The sequence below is a fragment of the Peromyscus californicus genome, unplaced genomic scaffold (assembly GCF_007827085.1).
Source record: "Peromyscus californicus insignis strain IS unplaced genomic scaffold, ASM782708v3 Scaffold_22__1_contigs__length_63687245, whole genome shotgun sequence".
NCBI classification, from domain to species: Eukaryota; Metazoa; Chordata; class Mammalia; order Rodentia; family Cricetidae; genus Peromyscus; species Peromyscus californicus.
The window spans coordinates 25810850-25824123 of record NW_026294525.1 but is presented as its reverse complement, the minus strand read 5'-3'; the positions used below and the strand labels follow the sequence as shown (position 1 = coordinate 25824123).

General features: G+C 41.4%; 1 protein-coding gene across 2 annotated transcripts in view; it reads left to right on the top strand.

Moving 5' to 3' along the window:
- The window catches only part of Heca (hdc homolog, cell cycle regulator), a 45243-nt gene that overhangs the window by 20476 nt on the left and 11493 nt on the right, over positions 1-13274 (top strand). For both annotated transcript variants that reach the window (XM_052751102.1, XM_052751103.1), the window contains exon 2: positions 10382-11422. In XM_052751102.1, coding sequence (XP_052607062.1) covers positions 10382-11422 — 1041 coding nt within the window. The remainder of the gene's footprint in view (positions 1-10381; positions 11423-13274) is intronic.

Genomic DNA, 13274 nt, shown 5'->3' with positions numbered 1-13274 from the left:
GTTTTAGTTATACACTCCTTTTCCACAATTAATTTAAATTGGCCTTCAAAAGAATAACATGGTATAAGGTAAATAATTAGAGAGAGCGCTAGTAATAGGGACATACTTACTAGGCAAGATAGTGCTTTTCTTAAGCCATTAGTAGAGCTAGGTCACAAATTTAGCTTTCGTATTTTTACTACAAGGGGAGGAGGCAAACATAAGTAGTGGTGGTATGCTCTAGTCTTTATTAGATTAAAAAACAAAAACCAGTCACTTAACTATAAGACATTGTAAAACAGTGAACAATATCTTTTTTATAAATAAACTACATTTATTTTGTCTACTCCCATTATTAAAAGCACTTTGTTCAAGGGATGAAACAGTGTGGCCCAGTAACTAGCTCTTAGCCATTTGGCTTGAAAGGTCTGTTTTGTTTTGTTTTGTTTTTTTCTCCATAGGAGTCCTACACCATGATGTCTCCAGTGTCCATATCCCATAAGAAAAATCCAGGACTGATTTAAGATAACACACTGTAGGGCAGACTGCCTATTGGAGAAATTGGAAGGATCCTTATGCATTTATCTATGACAGACTTGTTGAGAAAACTTCCTTATAGCTCTCTGAAGTATCTCCTATGTGAAGTTTACAGTTTGAATTTTAAAGCACTATTCTGTTTAAGTTTTTGTCAACTTGGCACAAGCTATAGAGCCCTCTGGGAAGAGGGAACCTTGGTTGAGAAAATGCCTCCAACAGATTGACTTGTAGGCAAGCCTGCAGGACAGTTTTTGATTAGTGATTGATATGGGAGGGCCTAGCTCACTGTGGGTGGTGCCATCCCTTGGCAAGTGGTTCTAAGTTGTGTAAGAAAGCAGGCCAAGCAAGCCTTGAATGAGCAAGCCAGTAAGCAGTGTTTCTCTGTGGTCTCAACTTCAGTTCCTGCCTTGAATTCTTGTCTTGACTTCCCTCAGTGATACAGTGTGAACATGAAAGTTGTAAGCTGAAGTAAACTTTTTGTTCCTGAAGTTGCTTTTGGTCCTGGTGTTTTTAAATCACAGCAATAGAAACCTTAACTAAGACAAGCATTTGGGAAATATATTATGCTTTTTTCCGTATGTCCTTGTTTTAGTTACTGTGATTATCATATCTATGAAATATGACTTAAAATTGCTTCTCAGTTGAGCTTCTAGAACATATTGAATAGTAATGAATATTGGTTGTATTTTCTGTCAGAAAGCTGGTCTTTACTGCTCACATTGCCAGATAATCATACAATCGTACTTTATCTGTTGGACAGCTTAGGGAAGAGGTAAACCTCTTTGCATCTTCAGCCATAGGAATTCCAGAGGTGGGGGAGGACAGGGACCTTCCTATAGGTTTTGTCCTTCAGACACCATTTGGGGGAGAAGAAGTACATTTTGAGGTAAGTGGGAATCTATAAAATAAAGGCATTTGATTTAGGCCAAATTTTGACTATTTGTTACTGACTAAAGAGAATATTGACAAAGATCATCAAAACCAAGCCTGTTTTCTTAACAAAAAGGCTTTAAAATTGTAGTGCAGTGCTAAAAAATGGCATGAAGTCTGTAAAAATGAGATACAACATTTAACTGTCCAAAAGCTCTCTGTAGATAATCCACATCTACATGCATGCCCTTGCACATAAACACCTAGTTTTAGGATGTGATGCAGTTTAGCTTTTCCTTCAGAGGAGTGCTAGTAGAGCATTTAGATGCTCGAGTACCATGTAGTTTTCTAGTATCCTTAAGCTCTAAATCTGAGCAAGGAAAAAAGTAGCCTGCAAATTTATTGTCTAGGACAGTAAGAGCCTATTATATAAATCTAACTATACAAATCTCAAATCTCAATGACAAATTATATATATATATATATATATATATATATATATATATATATATATATATATATATATTTGGTTTTTTTGAGACAGGGTTTCTCTGTGTAGCTTTGCGCCTGTCCTGGAACTCACTTGGTAACCCAGGCTGGCCTCGAACTCACAGAGATCCGCCTGGCTCTGCCTCCCGAGTGCTGGGATTAAAGGCGTGCGCCACCACTGCCCCGCAAATAATATTAATAAAAGCTTTACATTATGTGCAGAATTTTAGCAAACACATTACTCCAAATTTCTCCAAACACATTTCATATTTCTAAAGCTGGCAGGTCATTGAGTTATAAAAATACGTTGTTACTCAATGGTCCTGCCTTTTTTTATCTCAGAACTACTAACTTTTGACATTGTTATTATGTGAATGCTTAACCTTAATAGAATATCTTCAAAGATCTGGGTGATATTGTGTTATTTTGATGTTCACTGTTATAATTTAAAATTCTGTACCCTTCAAAGTATTTGGGTGAATTGATATTAGTGTTTAAATCATTGTGGAAGTTAGTAACTTTGGAAGAGATGGGATGAAAGATATTATGACCTGCCACACTGTTAATTTATGAGATAAACTGAGAAGTAGTAGAACTAAAGCTGACAAAATTTAAGACACCTATATCCAGATGCAACACAGTGATTACATATTTATGTGTTTTGAGCATGTTTTCCCCATGCTTGATCCCAGACTAAATAAAGATGATTGTTTTTTGTTGGGACAGGTCTTTAGGACCAGCTTCATGAATAAAATTTAGTTTTGTGCTTTATGAATCCCTGTCACCCAAGTTTGGAATAAAAGGGCTTAGGTTGGAAAAAAGGTATAACAGAATACTTATTTTTCTGACATTGAGAACATCTTTAAGGTGTTAAAACAAGTCAATTAGTGAAATGTTTGGACTGTGCCATGCTGCTTTGTTTGTTGTAGGGAAAAAATACACTACCACCACTTTATAGCTTAAAACAAATGTGAGAAGTCACTATGTTGAAAGTAGTGCAGGCAAGGTAATGGTAGCATTTTGACTGGGAGCATTTAATATGGTGCTTGGAGACTCACTGCAGAGAGAGATGGCATAGGCTGGAGTCAGGAGTTTCTTTGGTCTAGGAGTTTGTGGAAGGGATTTGAGGTTAAGAGAAAGCTAAGAGGAACCAGGTGAGAAAGAGGAGGGCATGTACTTGTGTGTAGTGTAAGGGATAAGTGAGAAGGGTTAATGTACACTGCTTGAAGTGTGTGCTACACTCCCCATCCCCCCATGTGTCTAGGCAGGCTGCCTGTGTGGAAAGGTTGGTCACCTTTGTGTAGCGGTGTTACAAACTCAGTTTCTTGATTTTTTTTTTTAACATCAAGTGTTGCAAAATTAGCTTTTTAGCAATAATGGCCTATAGTTAAATGAATGTGTTAAGCTCTATTTGAACTACTTCAATAACTTTTATTACTCATAGTGACCCTTTGAGGTAGGCACTGTTATTTCTACCGTTTTACTCGTAAGAAAACAGTGGCATGGGGGCAGTTAATTGTCTTGTTCAAGGCCTGAAAACTAATAAATTGAGAGCTTAGTGTCATAGCTACATAGGTTGACTCCCACATCTGAAGCTAGAAAATGAAAACAGTTGTCAAGAATTTCATGCTGTGAGAGATACTACTTTGACATGGAGTTGTTCAGAAATCCTGAAATTCATATTTGGTGTCCTGAGTACAGAAGGCTGGACTCATTGTTGTTTGAAGAAGTGAGGTGATAAAAAAGGGCTGGATATACATGCCTGTTCCCTCCTTTCTGTCTCTGTTCACTGTTGTGGGAATTCGTTTCCGCCAATGGCTTTGGGAGTACAAACCCTAGGGCGTGGCTTTCTGTCTGCATATGTGACCCCTTAAGAGCGGAGGGAGTAGAGTGGTGTGCAGACAGAAAGCCACGCCCTAGGGTTTGTACCCACTAAAGCCATTGATGGAAACAAATTCCACAACAGTTCACCAGTCCCTCAGCTGCTCCTGAGCACTGCATTTGCTTGGTGGGTTCCTTCCATCAACAGAACATTTATTACATAGGGTCACAGGTGTACAAGGTTACATAAGACCTTGTCTCCACTGTAGACTTTAAAGGTCTAGAAAACCTTTAGAATTTCAGATGATCTTCCTGACCCAGCCCCACCTAGCTCTCTGTCTGCTTAGGATTCTTGAAATTGTCTTAAGATTGCTGGAGAGAACTGAAAGCAGTACTACCTTATTTGTGGCACGGTTAGTGTGAATGGGAGCTTTAAGGTTTTGTCGGATGGGGTTTATAGGTGAGCAGTAAATGACTACTCTTTATTGTTTTAAATTTAAATTTGTTTTTATTTTTTGAAAATTTCATACATGAATACTATATCATTTCTACTCTGGTCTCTCTTCCCTCCAACTCCTCCTGTATGCCCCCTTACTCTCTCTCAAATTCTTCTACCTCTTTAATTATTGTCACACACACACACACACACACACACACACACACACACACACACTGCTGAGTTCATTTAGTGTTGCTCTTATGTATGTGTATTTAGGGTTGACCATTTGGGATTAGATAAATCTGTCAGGAGGCTTGTGCCTGGAGAAGACTAATCTCTTGCTCTTAGCAGCCGATGATTGCCTGCAGCCCTGCATTTAAGGTGGGGCCTTGTGAGATCTCCCCACCCATATTGGCATGTTAGCTAGTGCTGTCGTTCTGCAGGCTTTGTTTAGGCGACCATATTGTTGAGATTTCATGGATGCAGCTTCCTTGTGAGAATAGAAGACACTGTCTCGCAGCAGAGACATCCTGGTCCATTGGCTCCTCTCCTCTTCTCCATAGTACTCCCACTTAGATGTAGGACTTGTGTTGTAGATGTATTATTAACTGGGGGTGGGCATCACATAGTCAGCTGTTCTCTGCATTTTGACCGTTCACCAGACCCTTTAAAAGGTCATTTATTAGGCCTGAAGTAGGGGCAGTGTATAGGACGAGGATTTTGGGAAAGAGAAGACAGATGGACAAGTGACCTTAGCCCTGTTACTATTGTAGAGACTTGAAACTCTTCAGGGTTTGGCCCAGAATGAGCTGACCTTTGCATATTTTCTCTTGAGCATGGAGAAATAGAAACTGGGTCCTGAATACTTGATGATAAACCTATGAAAACAGACCCTGGAAGGTTATATACATATTTGGGTATGTGTATGGGGGGTAGTATATGTGATGTGTGGTGTGTGTGTGTGTGTGTGTGTGTGTGTGTGTGTGTGTGTGTGGTATGTGTGTATACAGATTTGTGTGTATACACCTGTGTGCATGTGAAAAGCCAGAAGTTGACCTTGGGAGTCTTTATTGGGCTCCACTTTATTTTTTAAGATAGTGTCCTACTAAGCATGGAGATCACTGATTGGCTAGACTGGCTAGCCAGCAAGCTCTAAGGATCTGCCTGTCTACCTCCTCCCTGCAGTACTGGGGTTAACAGATGAGGATCACTGCACCTGGCTTTTATGATGGTTCTGGGGATTCAAACTCATGCACTCGTGGGTGACAGCAAGCACTTTACTAGCTGAGCTGTTTCCTTAGCTCTGTAGACATACAATTTTTTTTAACATTGCTGACTGTATAAAAGAACATTTTTAGTTTCACTTGTTAGGTTGTTATGATTTATGTCCCAAGAGATGGTTCTGACATGTGCTCCTACTGAATGTAGTTACTCTTCTTTATTAAAGGTCTTTAGCAGTGTCTGGTTAGTTCATCCCATTTATGTCTTTGTGGGACTGCTATTCTTAAGAAGTAAGGATTTTAAGTGGTACACGTCTTTAATCTCAGCACTAATAGAGCCAGGCTTATCTCATGAGTTTGAGGCCTGCTTTGGTCTATATAGTAAGGTCCAAGGTAGCCAGGGCTTTGTAGTGAGACCCTGTCTCAAGACAACAAAAGGGTTAGGGATTTTATATATAACTAATTTATTGTAGATATGATTTAGAATGCTGTTGGTGCTGTTTTCTTAGAGTCACAGAATCTTTTCCTAGAAGTTTTGGTTAGGAAATGGAGAATAGTGTGGCATCACCCACTTAATTTCTAAGCACTTACTATATGGTAAATCCAAAACAGAAATATAGGAAATACGATGGGGCAGTTTGCATTTAGTTGGGGAGTTAGCCACTAACTAAGGTTATGGTAGAAGTAATAGAAAACAATATAATGGAACTTTACAGTTTAGAAAGTCTACATACATCTGAGGTAAATAGGCAGATGTTTTTAATCTTCACAGATGATAAATGGCTCCGGGTAGGTGAGCAGCAGAATTAGCACCTGAGCTCCATCTTTCTTACTCTTCTGTGTTGCCTATCCAGCATCAGAGGTGAGGGTACCAACAGAAGTCCCTGGGCTGTTCCTGATGTGCTCTCCCTTTTACTGTTTCTATCCTCTATTGCTTCATCTCCTGCCTTCCTCCCGTCCTCACTCTGGGGTTGGAGGTGTGTCATAGAGTAAGGTGTCTGCTGCATTTATTACTCATCGGTAAGCAGGCTCTTGACTTTGTTTTTGTTTTTGTGGCCTAGCTACAAGGCCACATTACAGTGGCTGATGTGTAAACATGCAGGACTGACAGGGTGGAGTGGCGACTTATATTAGTCAGCTTTTCATTGCCATAGTGGAATACCTGTGGCAGGCTGCTTATGAAGATTTTGTTTGTTTAATAGGTTTGTGGGTTCCAGGGCATGGTACCTGCATGGGCCTAGTTCTGTGCAGGGTTCTTATGACTGTATCACATTATGGTGTATGGTAATGATGGAAATAGTACAGGAACAGGTCATCAGTCAGTTAGGTTACTGTAATTACATTTCAGAGGTATTCCTCACTAAAAGAAGACAAACGTCAAGAAAGAGAGCAACCTAGTTTCCTTCCAAGAGCTCAGTTCCCATTAGGCCCCACCTCTTAAAGATACCATATCCTCTCATGTTGCTGTAATGAGGACCAAGCCTCCAACACATGAATGAATACATGGGGAGAACCCAACCATGTCCACACTATAGCAGGGCCTTTCAACTTAGAAACGTCGAAGGAGAAAGCAGGTGAGACTGGCTATGATGAGTGATGGTGTTAAAGGGACAGGGATGTGCGGGCAGAACTGTGGACTTCCATCTCTCTCTATTGAGCTCGTAGTACAATTTGATGACTCTTCCAGCTTCAGAGCTCTGTTATATGGGAGGTGCTTGATATTCAGATTTGAATATATCTATCTGCTGCTTTTGGAGATGATGCAAATATAATTTCCTCTTATTAGTCCACCTTAGTCTGTCTTTTTTTTTAAGGCACCATTCTGAATATTGTAAATGAAGAGATCTTTCACACTTAATTAATTCTGAGTTCATATATATCTTGGTTATTATTATTCCATTTCAGAGATATGAAGAATTGAAGATTAAAGCAACTGAATTTTGTTTAATTGACTAACATTTTAAAGGACACAATCCAGGTGACTATAGTTACCCAGTAGGAACCATTCTTAGGATTTTTTTCAGTGTGCTTTAGTATATTTGGGTCTTTTTCCATATAGGGTTACAGCTCTTCCTTCTGCTTTTGTCACGTGTGAGTTTACATGCCAGTGTCTTTTTTTTTTTTTTTTTTTTTTGGTTTTTCGAGACAGGGTTTCTCTGTGTAGCTTTGCGCCTTTCCTGGAACTCGCTTTGGAGACCAGGCTGGCCTCGAACTCACAGAGATCCACCTGGCTCTGCCTCCCGAGTGCTGGGATTAAAGGCGTGCGCCACCACCGCCCGGCTACATGCCAGTGTCTTTTATGCAACTTTATTCAGCCTCTGATTGTAAATGCCCTGGGCTAGGTGGTGCAGTTGGTGTCTGGAGGTAGGCCTTGAAGCAGTAGGCAGGAGGAACTAAGGTTTTGTAGATGTCACGCCCTATCTATTTTAAGCACCATGTGTATATGCATGTATTTTTCATCATTAACAACCAAGTACTGTTTTTATCTGCATTTTTCACAGAAGAAACTGACAAGAAGTAACTTGTTCAAGGGTTCCTAGCTTGTAAATCACATGTTCTCAACCTGTGGGTTGTGCCTCCTTTGGGGGTCAAACAACCCTTTCACAAGGGTCAACTTAAGATCAGAAAACACAGATAATACATTATGATTCATAACAGTAGGAAAATTACAGTTATGAAGTAGCAACGAAAATGGTTTTTATGGTTGGGGGTCACCACAACATGAGGAACTGTATTAAAGGGTCACAGCGTTAGGAACGTTGAGAACCACTGCTAGAAATGCTACTGGTATGCAGGCATTTTGGTGGCAGAATTAATACTATGACTTGCTCTCTTGTGTAAAATGGGATTTAGACAAATGAAGATTAGGATTTAGACTCCTAGGGGACAGCTGGAGAAACCACAGTAGTCATTTAGGGCCATTTTGCTGAGGCCCTGTCATCCCACTCTGAAGGAGATAATTGGAATGCAGGAGTCAGAGCTAATATTTGCACAGCCTTTAAGGGTCTTCTGCCTTACTGTTCTCTGTAGCAGACTCGCTTGTACCATCCTTGGTGTTAGTACCTACTGCTCACAACTTTCTTCCCAATCCCTTGTTTATGTTCATGTCTCATATTCTCTTTGCATATCTCTTGGGTCCTAGGAATTTAACTTGCATCTCTGAATGTGTGATTCCATCTGTACTCTATGTTTGAACTCTCTTGAGCTCTGGTCATATTCTTCTTTTCTCCATCAAACAAGTACTTTCTGCTCATCAGGTCCCAGACAGGGAAGTCAGTCAGATTGTTGCTCTTCTGTGTCTCCTGCACTGACAGATATCAGGCATTGCTCCCTGAGTTCAGGCTTTCATGTTTTCTGATCAGTGCACTCCTTTCCTCCCTGTTCCAAGTTTCACAGTGCCACCACTGTAGGTATGGAATCTAAAACAACTTTTAAGTCTCAGAGTGCTTCCTTAGCATCTCATTTATAGCAGATGTATTTTAAATGCCTCTGTGTAGCACTTGGAACCTTTTTGATCAAACCCAATGGTTCCTAGTTGGGTAGACCTGGGGGTGCAGTACACTGGTAGAGCACTTTCCTAGCATGGGCCAAGACCTGGGGTCCAGCCCCAGTAGCCCACCCCCCAAATCATAGGAAGTTGAGGTGGGTGGAGTTATACAGGTCAAATGCTCAAGATCCAGTAATGCTAACTTCCTGTAATGCCGGTGTTACAGTCACGCTCCACAAAGAATTGTCCAAATGCTGCTAGTGCCCTTGTTAAGGAATAGCAAATTCTGCTTTTAGTTTGACTTGGGAAAGTGAAGAGAGAAATGCTGAGCACTAGTCCTGGCAGGAGGCCGAAGAGGAACAGCATGGAAATGCAGACTGGAATTTAAGGGGAGTTCATGAATTATGTTGAAAATTGCAGAAGTGCAGAGAGACCAGTTGGGCTAGCCTGTTGGTTTGTTGTTTGATGTGCTGGTCTTTTCTGGGCGGGGAGTCACACTTACCTGCCCACATAACTGGCGGCTGCTAGTTTGGGCCTGTGGCATCATGTCTTCTTCCTTGGCATGGCCAGAACTGCGTCTACTCTGTTCCTGCCCTGCTAGGCTCTTAATTTCCCTCTTTGAATACACATTTTTACTATCTCTTGTTTAGACCTTCAGCTATTACCTTACAAAGCTTCTTTAACAAACAAAAATGCTATAAGCTGTACAGTTAGGATTCCATTAATGATAAGAACACCATTAGTAAGCTTTATATGCTAGGTACTGTGAACTCTCTAAGCATTATTTCTCACTAAAAATGATAACCTATCCATATAATATAAATATATGCACACATTTACTTCTTAAGAAATGGGCCTGCTTTGTTAGTATGTTTTCTTCGTTTCTAGGCACCTGTTAGCTGTTTGGACCTTGCATGGGTAACATATGTAAGACTGCAGAAATACCTCTTTGTTGCTTTCTGTCTATCTACTTTAAGAGAATGGTTGTTTTCTTCCACACCTGGACAGTGGAGTTCTGTTTGATCAGACATCCTGCCATTAGTGTCTGATGACTCTAGAAGAAAAGTTGAGATGAGGCTGGTCTATTTTCTCAGTGATATTTGCTGTTCAGGACAATCTAAAACCCCGATAGATCATTTGAAGATGCCACCACAACTGGTTGGTTTAATGGCTTCATAGTAATTCCTAGTTGCCCTGGAGTGACTCATTTTTAAAGGAATTCTGGAAGTGCCTGTTGTTACACCCACATCTTGAGAAAACTTTATACCACACTGTCATAAGGCCTGAAACACAATTGAACTATGAAGGATTTAGGTGGCTTGAAAGTTAGCAGTATGTTTTTCAGCAGGTAATTAATAATAGAAAGTAAATTCCTTTGGGACAGCATCATATTAGAAGAAAATGGTGAATGTTTCTAAATCTGCCTGGCATTTGTTCCAGTGGTGGTCTAACTGGCATGAATGGGCTGATGGGGATGGGTTGGTGCCCCCCCTGGGGTCCTCAGAGCCTGTGTACTGACCCTGCTCTATTCTTCTTTAGAAGCTCCGTGTGCCACGCCCCTGATCTGCAGCTTCGGGAGGCCGGTGGACCTGGAGAAGGATGACTACCAGAAGGTGGTGTGTAACAACGAGCACTGCCCCTGCAGCACCTGGATGCACCTGCAGTGCTTCTATGAGTGGGAGAGCAGCATCCTGGTGCAGTTCAACTGCATCGGCAGGGCCCGCAGCTGGAACGAGAAGCAGTGCCGCCAGAACATGTGGACCAAGAAGGGCTACGACCTGGCCTTCCGCTTCTGTTCCTGCCGCTGCGGGCAGGGCCACTTAAAAAAGGACACAGACTGGTACCAGGTAAAGCGGATGCAAGATGAAAAAAAGAAGAAGTCTGGGTCAGAAAAGAACACAGCGAGACCTCCAGGGGAGGCTGGGGAGGAGACAAAAAAATGCAGGCCCCTGAACAAGCCCCAGAAAGGCCTGAACCATGACCTTCCCCGGCGGCACTCCATGGACAGGCAGAACTCCCAGGAAAAGACAGTCAATGCTGCAGCCTATGGGGCCCGCTCTCCCTGTGGCTCCCCTGGCCAGTCCCCACCCTCTGGTTACTCTATCCTCTCTCCAGCCCACTTCAGTGGTCCCCGCTCCTCCAGATACCTCGGGGAATTCTTAAAGAACGCCATTCATCTTGAGCCTCACAAAAAGGCCATGCCCGGGGGCCATGTGTTCAGAAATGCCCACTTTGATTACAGTTCGGCTGGTCTGTCTGTACACAGAGCAGGGCACTTTGATACCCCTGTGCAGTTCCTGCGGCGACTGGACCTCTCTGAACTCCTCACTCACATCCCCAGGCATAAGCTGAACACTTTCCATGTTCGGATGGAAGACGATGCCCAAGTGGGCCAAGGCGAGGATCTCCGGAAGTTCATTCTGGCAGCCCTCAGTGCCAGCCACAGGAATGTTGTAAACTGCGCCTTGTGCCACCGGGCACTCCCCGTGTTTGAACAGTTCCCACTAGTGGATGGAACTCTGTTCCTAAGCCCCTCAAGACACGATGAGATTGAATACGATGTTCCTTGTCACCTTCAAGGTATAGGTGTTGATTCACCTTGCCTGCTTTCTGTTTGTCAAAACCCCAAAAGCAAACACGGTGGAATTGCATTCTTTTTTTTTTTTTTATTTAACTGTAACTGACGTGTTTTTGTTTCTAGCCAAGGGCTATGGAACATGAGCATTTCAGCTTCACCTAGTGAGCTGGTGGTTTTTGTATTCTGATGTCACTGTACTGGGTACAGTTGGCCTGGTGGGTAATTTTATGTTTTTGTTCTGTGCTAATTTGAAGAAAGGATCACCGATGTTTAGCTTTTCACAGCAGGGTAAAAATTTAGAGAAGGAATTACATTATTCTCTTTGCTGTGAAATAGTTAAGAGTCCTTTAATGTGCCTAACAGGCTCTGATCCTTGTAAACAGGAAGGGACAGCATGACTTCTTAATACTGAATTAATTTGACAATTGTGGAAGACAAGACTGTTGATGGCATCAGAAGGAAAATGGGGGATGATTGAAAACCCAGGCATGACCTTGGTTGGGAAGTGTAGTGGTCAGCTTATATGTACGACAAAGACTTGGGCATATTTTAGCCATAACTTGAATAGCAAGGAGTTGGTCAGTATAGGTGTGAAATTAAAACTGTTGAACTTCCAAAAGGAAAAAAAATGCATGATGTATAACAGTTTATAACTTTAACAGAATGCTACAGCGTCAGTCAGATAAAAATGACTCCTGTCCTCTTCCACTAAACTCTGCTGTCTCCACCCCCAGAGCCAAATACTTAGAAATGCTAACTGATTCTTCAAGGGTTTTGACATCAGGATTTTAAATAGCTATTTTAATTCTCCAGTTTTAGGTACTGTCTTTTGACTAGACTGGTGTTTAAGGTGGATGACTATGTATCTCCCTCTGGGGATAGTCCCTAGTGTTTCTGCTGCATGTCAATAGTGTTGAACCAAAATATATATTCCCATATAGAAACAGTCTTGTCAGGGATGCTGTTGTAAATTAGAGTTCATTTCTTCATGTTTCCATTGCCTTAGATTTTTTATTTTGGTTTTTGGAGGCAAGGATCTCACTCTATAGCCCAGGCTGGCTGCAGAATCACAGTTCTCTGAAGACTGATACATTGAGAACTGTATTGGTGTAGAATCTGAAGGCTCAAGTGCCTGAGTGGTGGTTTTCTTTTTTGTTTTAACTTTGGAAGGTTGCTCTCTTCTAGCAGATTTGTAAACCACTTCTACACACTTAGCATATTTTTTGAAGTTTTTTTGCTTCTTCTGTAAACATCTCTTCTGAAGGCTTTCATCCAACCATGCTCTATTCTGGCCTGGAGCGAGCACTGAGGTCCTGTTGGATGTGAAGGAAAAATCCTTTGTTTATTTCCCATGTTTTAAGTCTTGTCTCCTAACCCCATATTTTCTTTTCTTTGTTTTCCCCCCTCAGACATCCTCAGAAGTTGAGACATGGGAAGTTTGAGAATACCTTCATTCATTCTTAATGCTTGATTGTTACCTTGCTGGGTCATGTAGTCCTTTAAATTATAGATATTTTCCTTCAGAAACTTAAAAAGTGTTTCTTCACTTTCTCCTATCTTATATGGTTACTGTCTTGATGTCTAATATTCTTATGATTCTCCCCTCTCATCTTTATCCTCTCTGAAGGGTTCAGTTTTCTCTTAATGTCTCTGGTGTCCTGAAATCCCACCATGATGTGGTTCCTCAGCCCCTCCCTCTTCATTTACTGTGGACTGTCTTGGATTATTGAATATATAAACTTAGATCCTCACTTTGGAGAAACTTTGCTTTTGCATTATTTCTTTGATAAATTCCTCTCTTTACATTTAAAAAGTACCAGAACTCCTGTTCATGTGACACTGTACCTCCTAGAT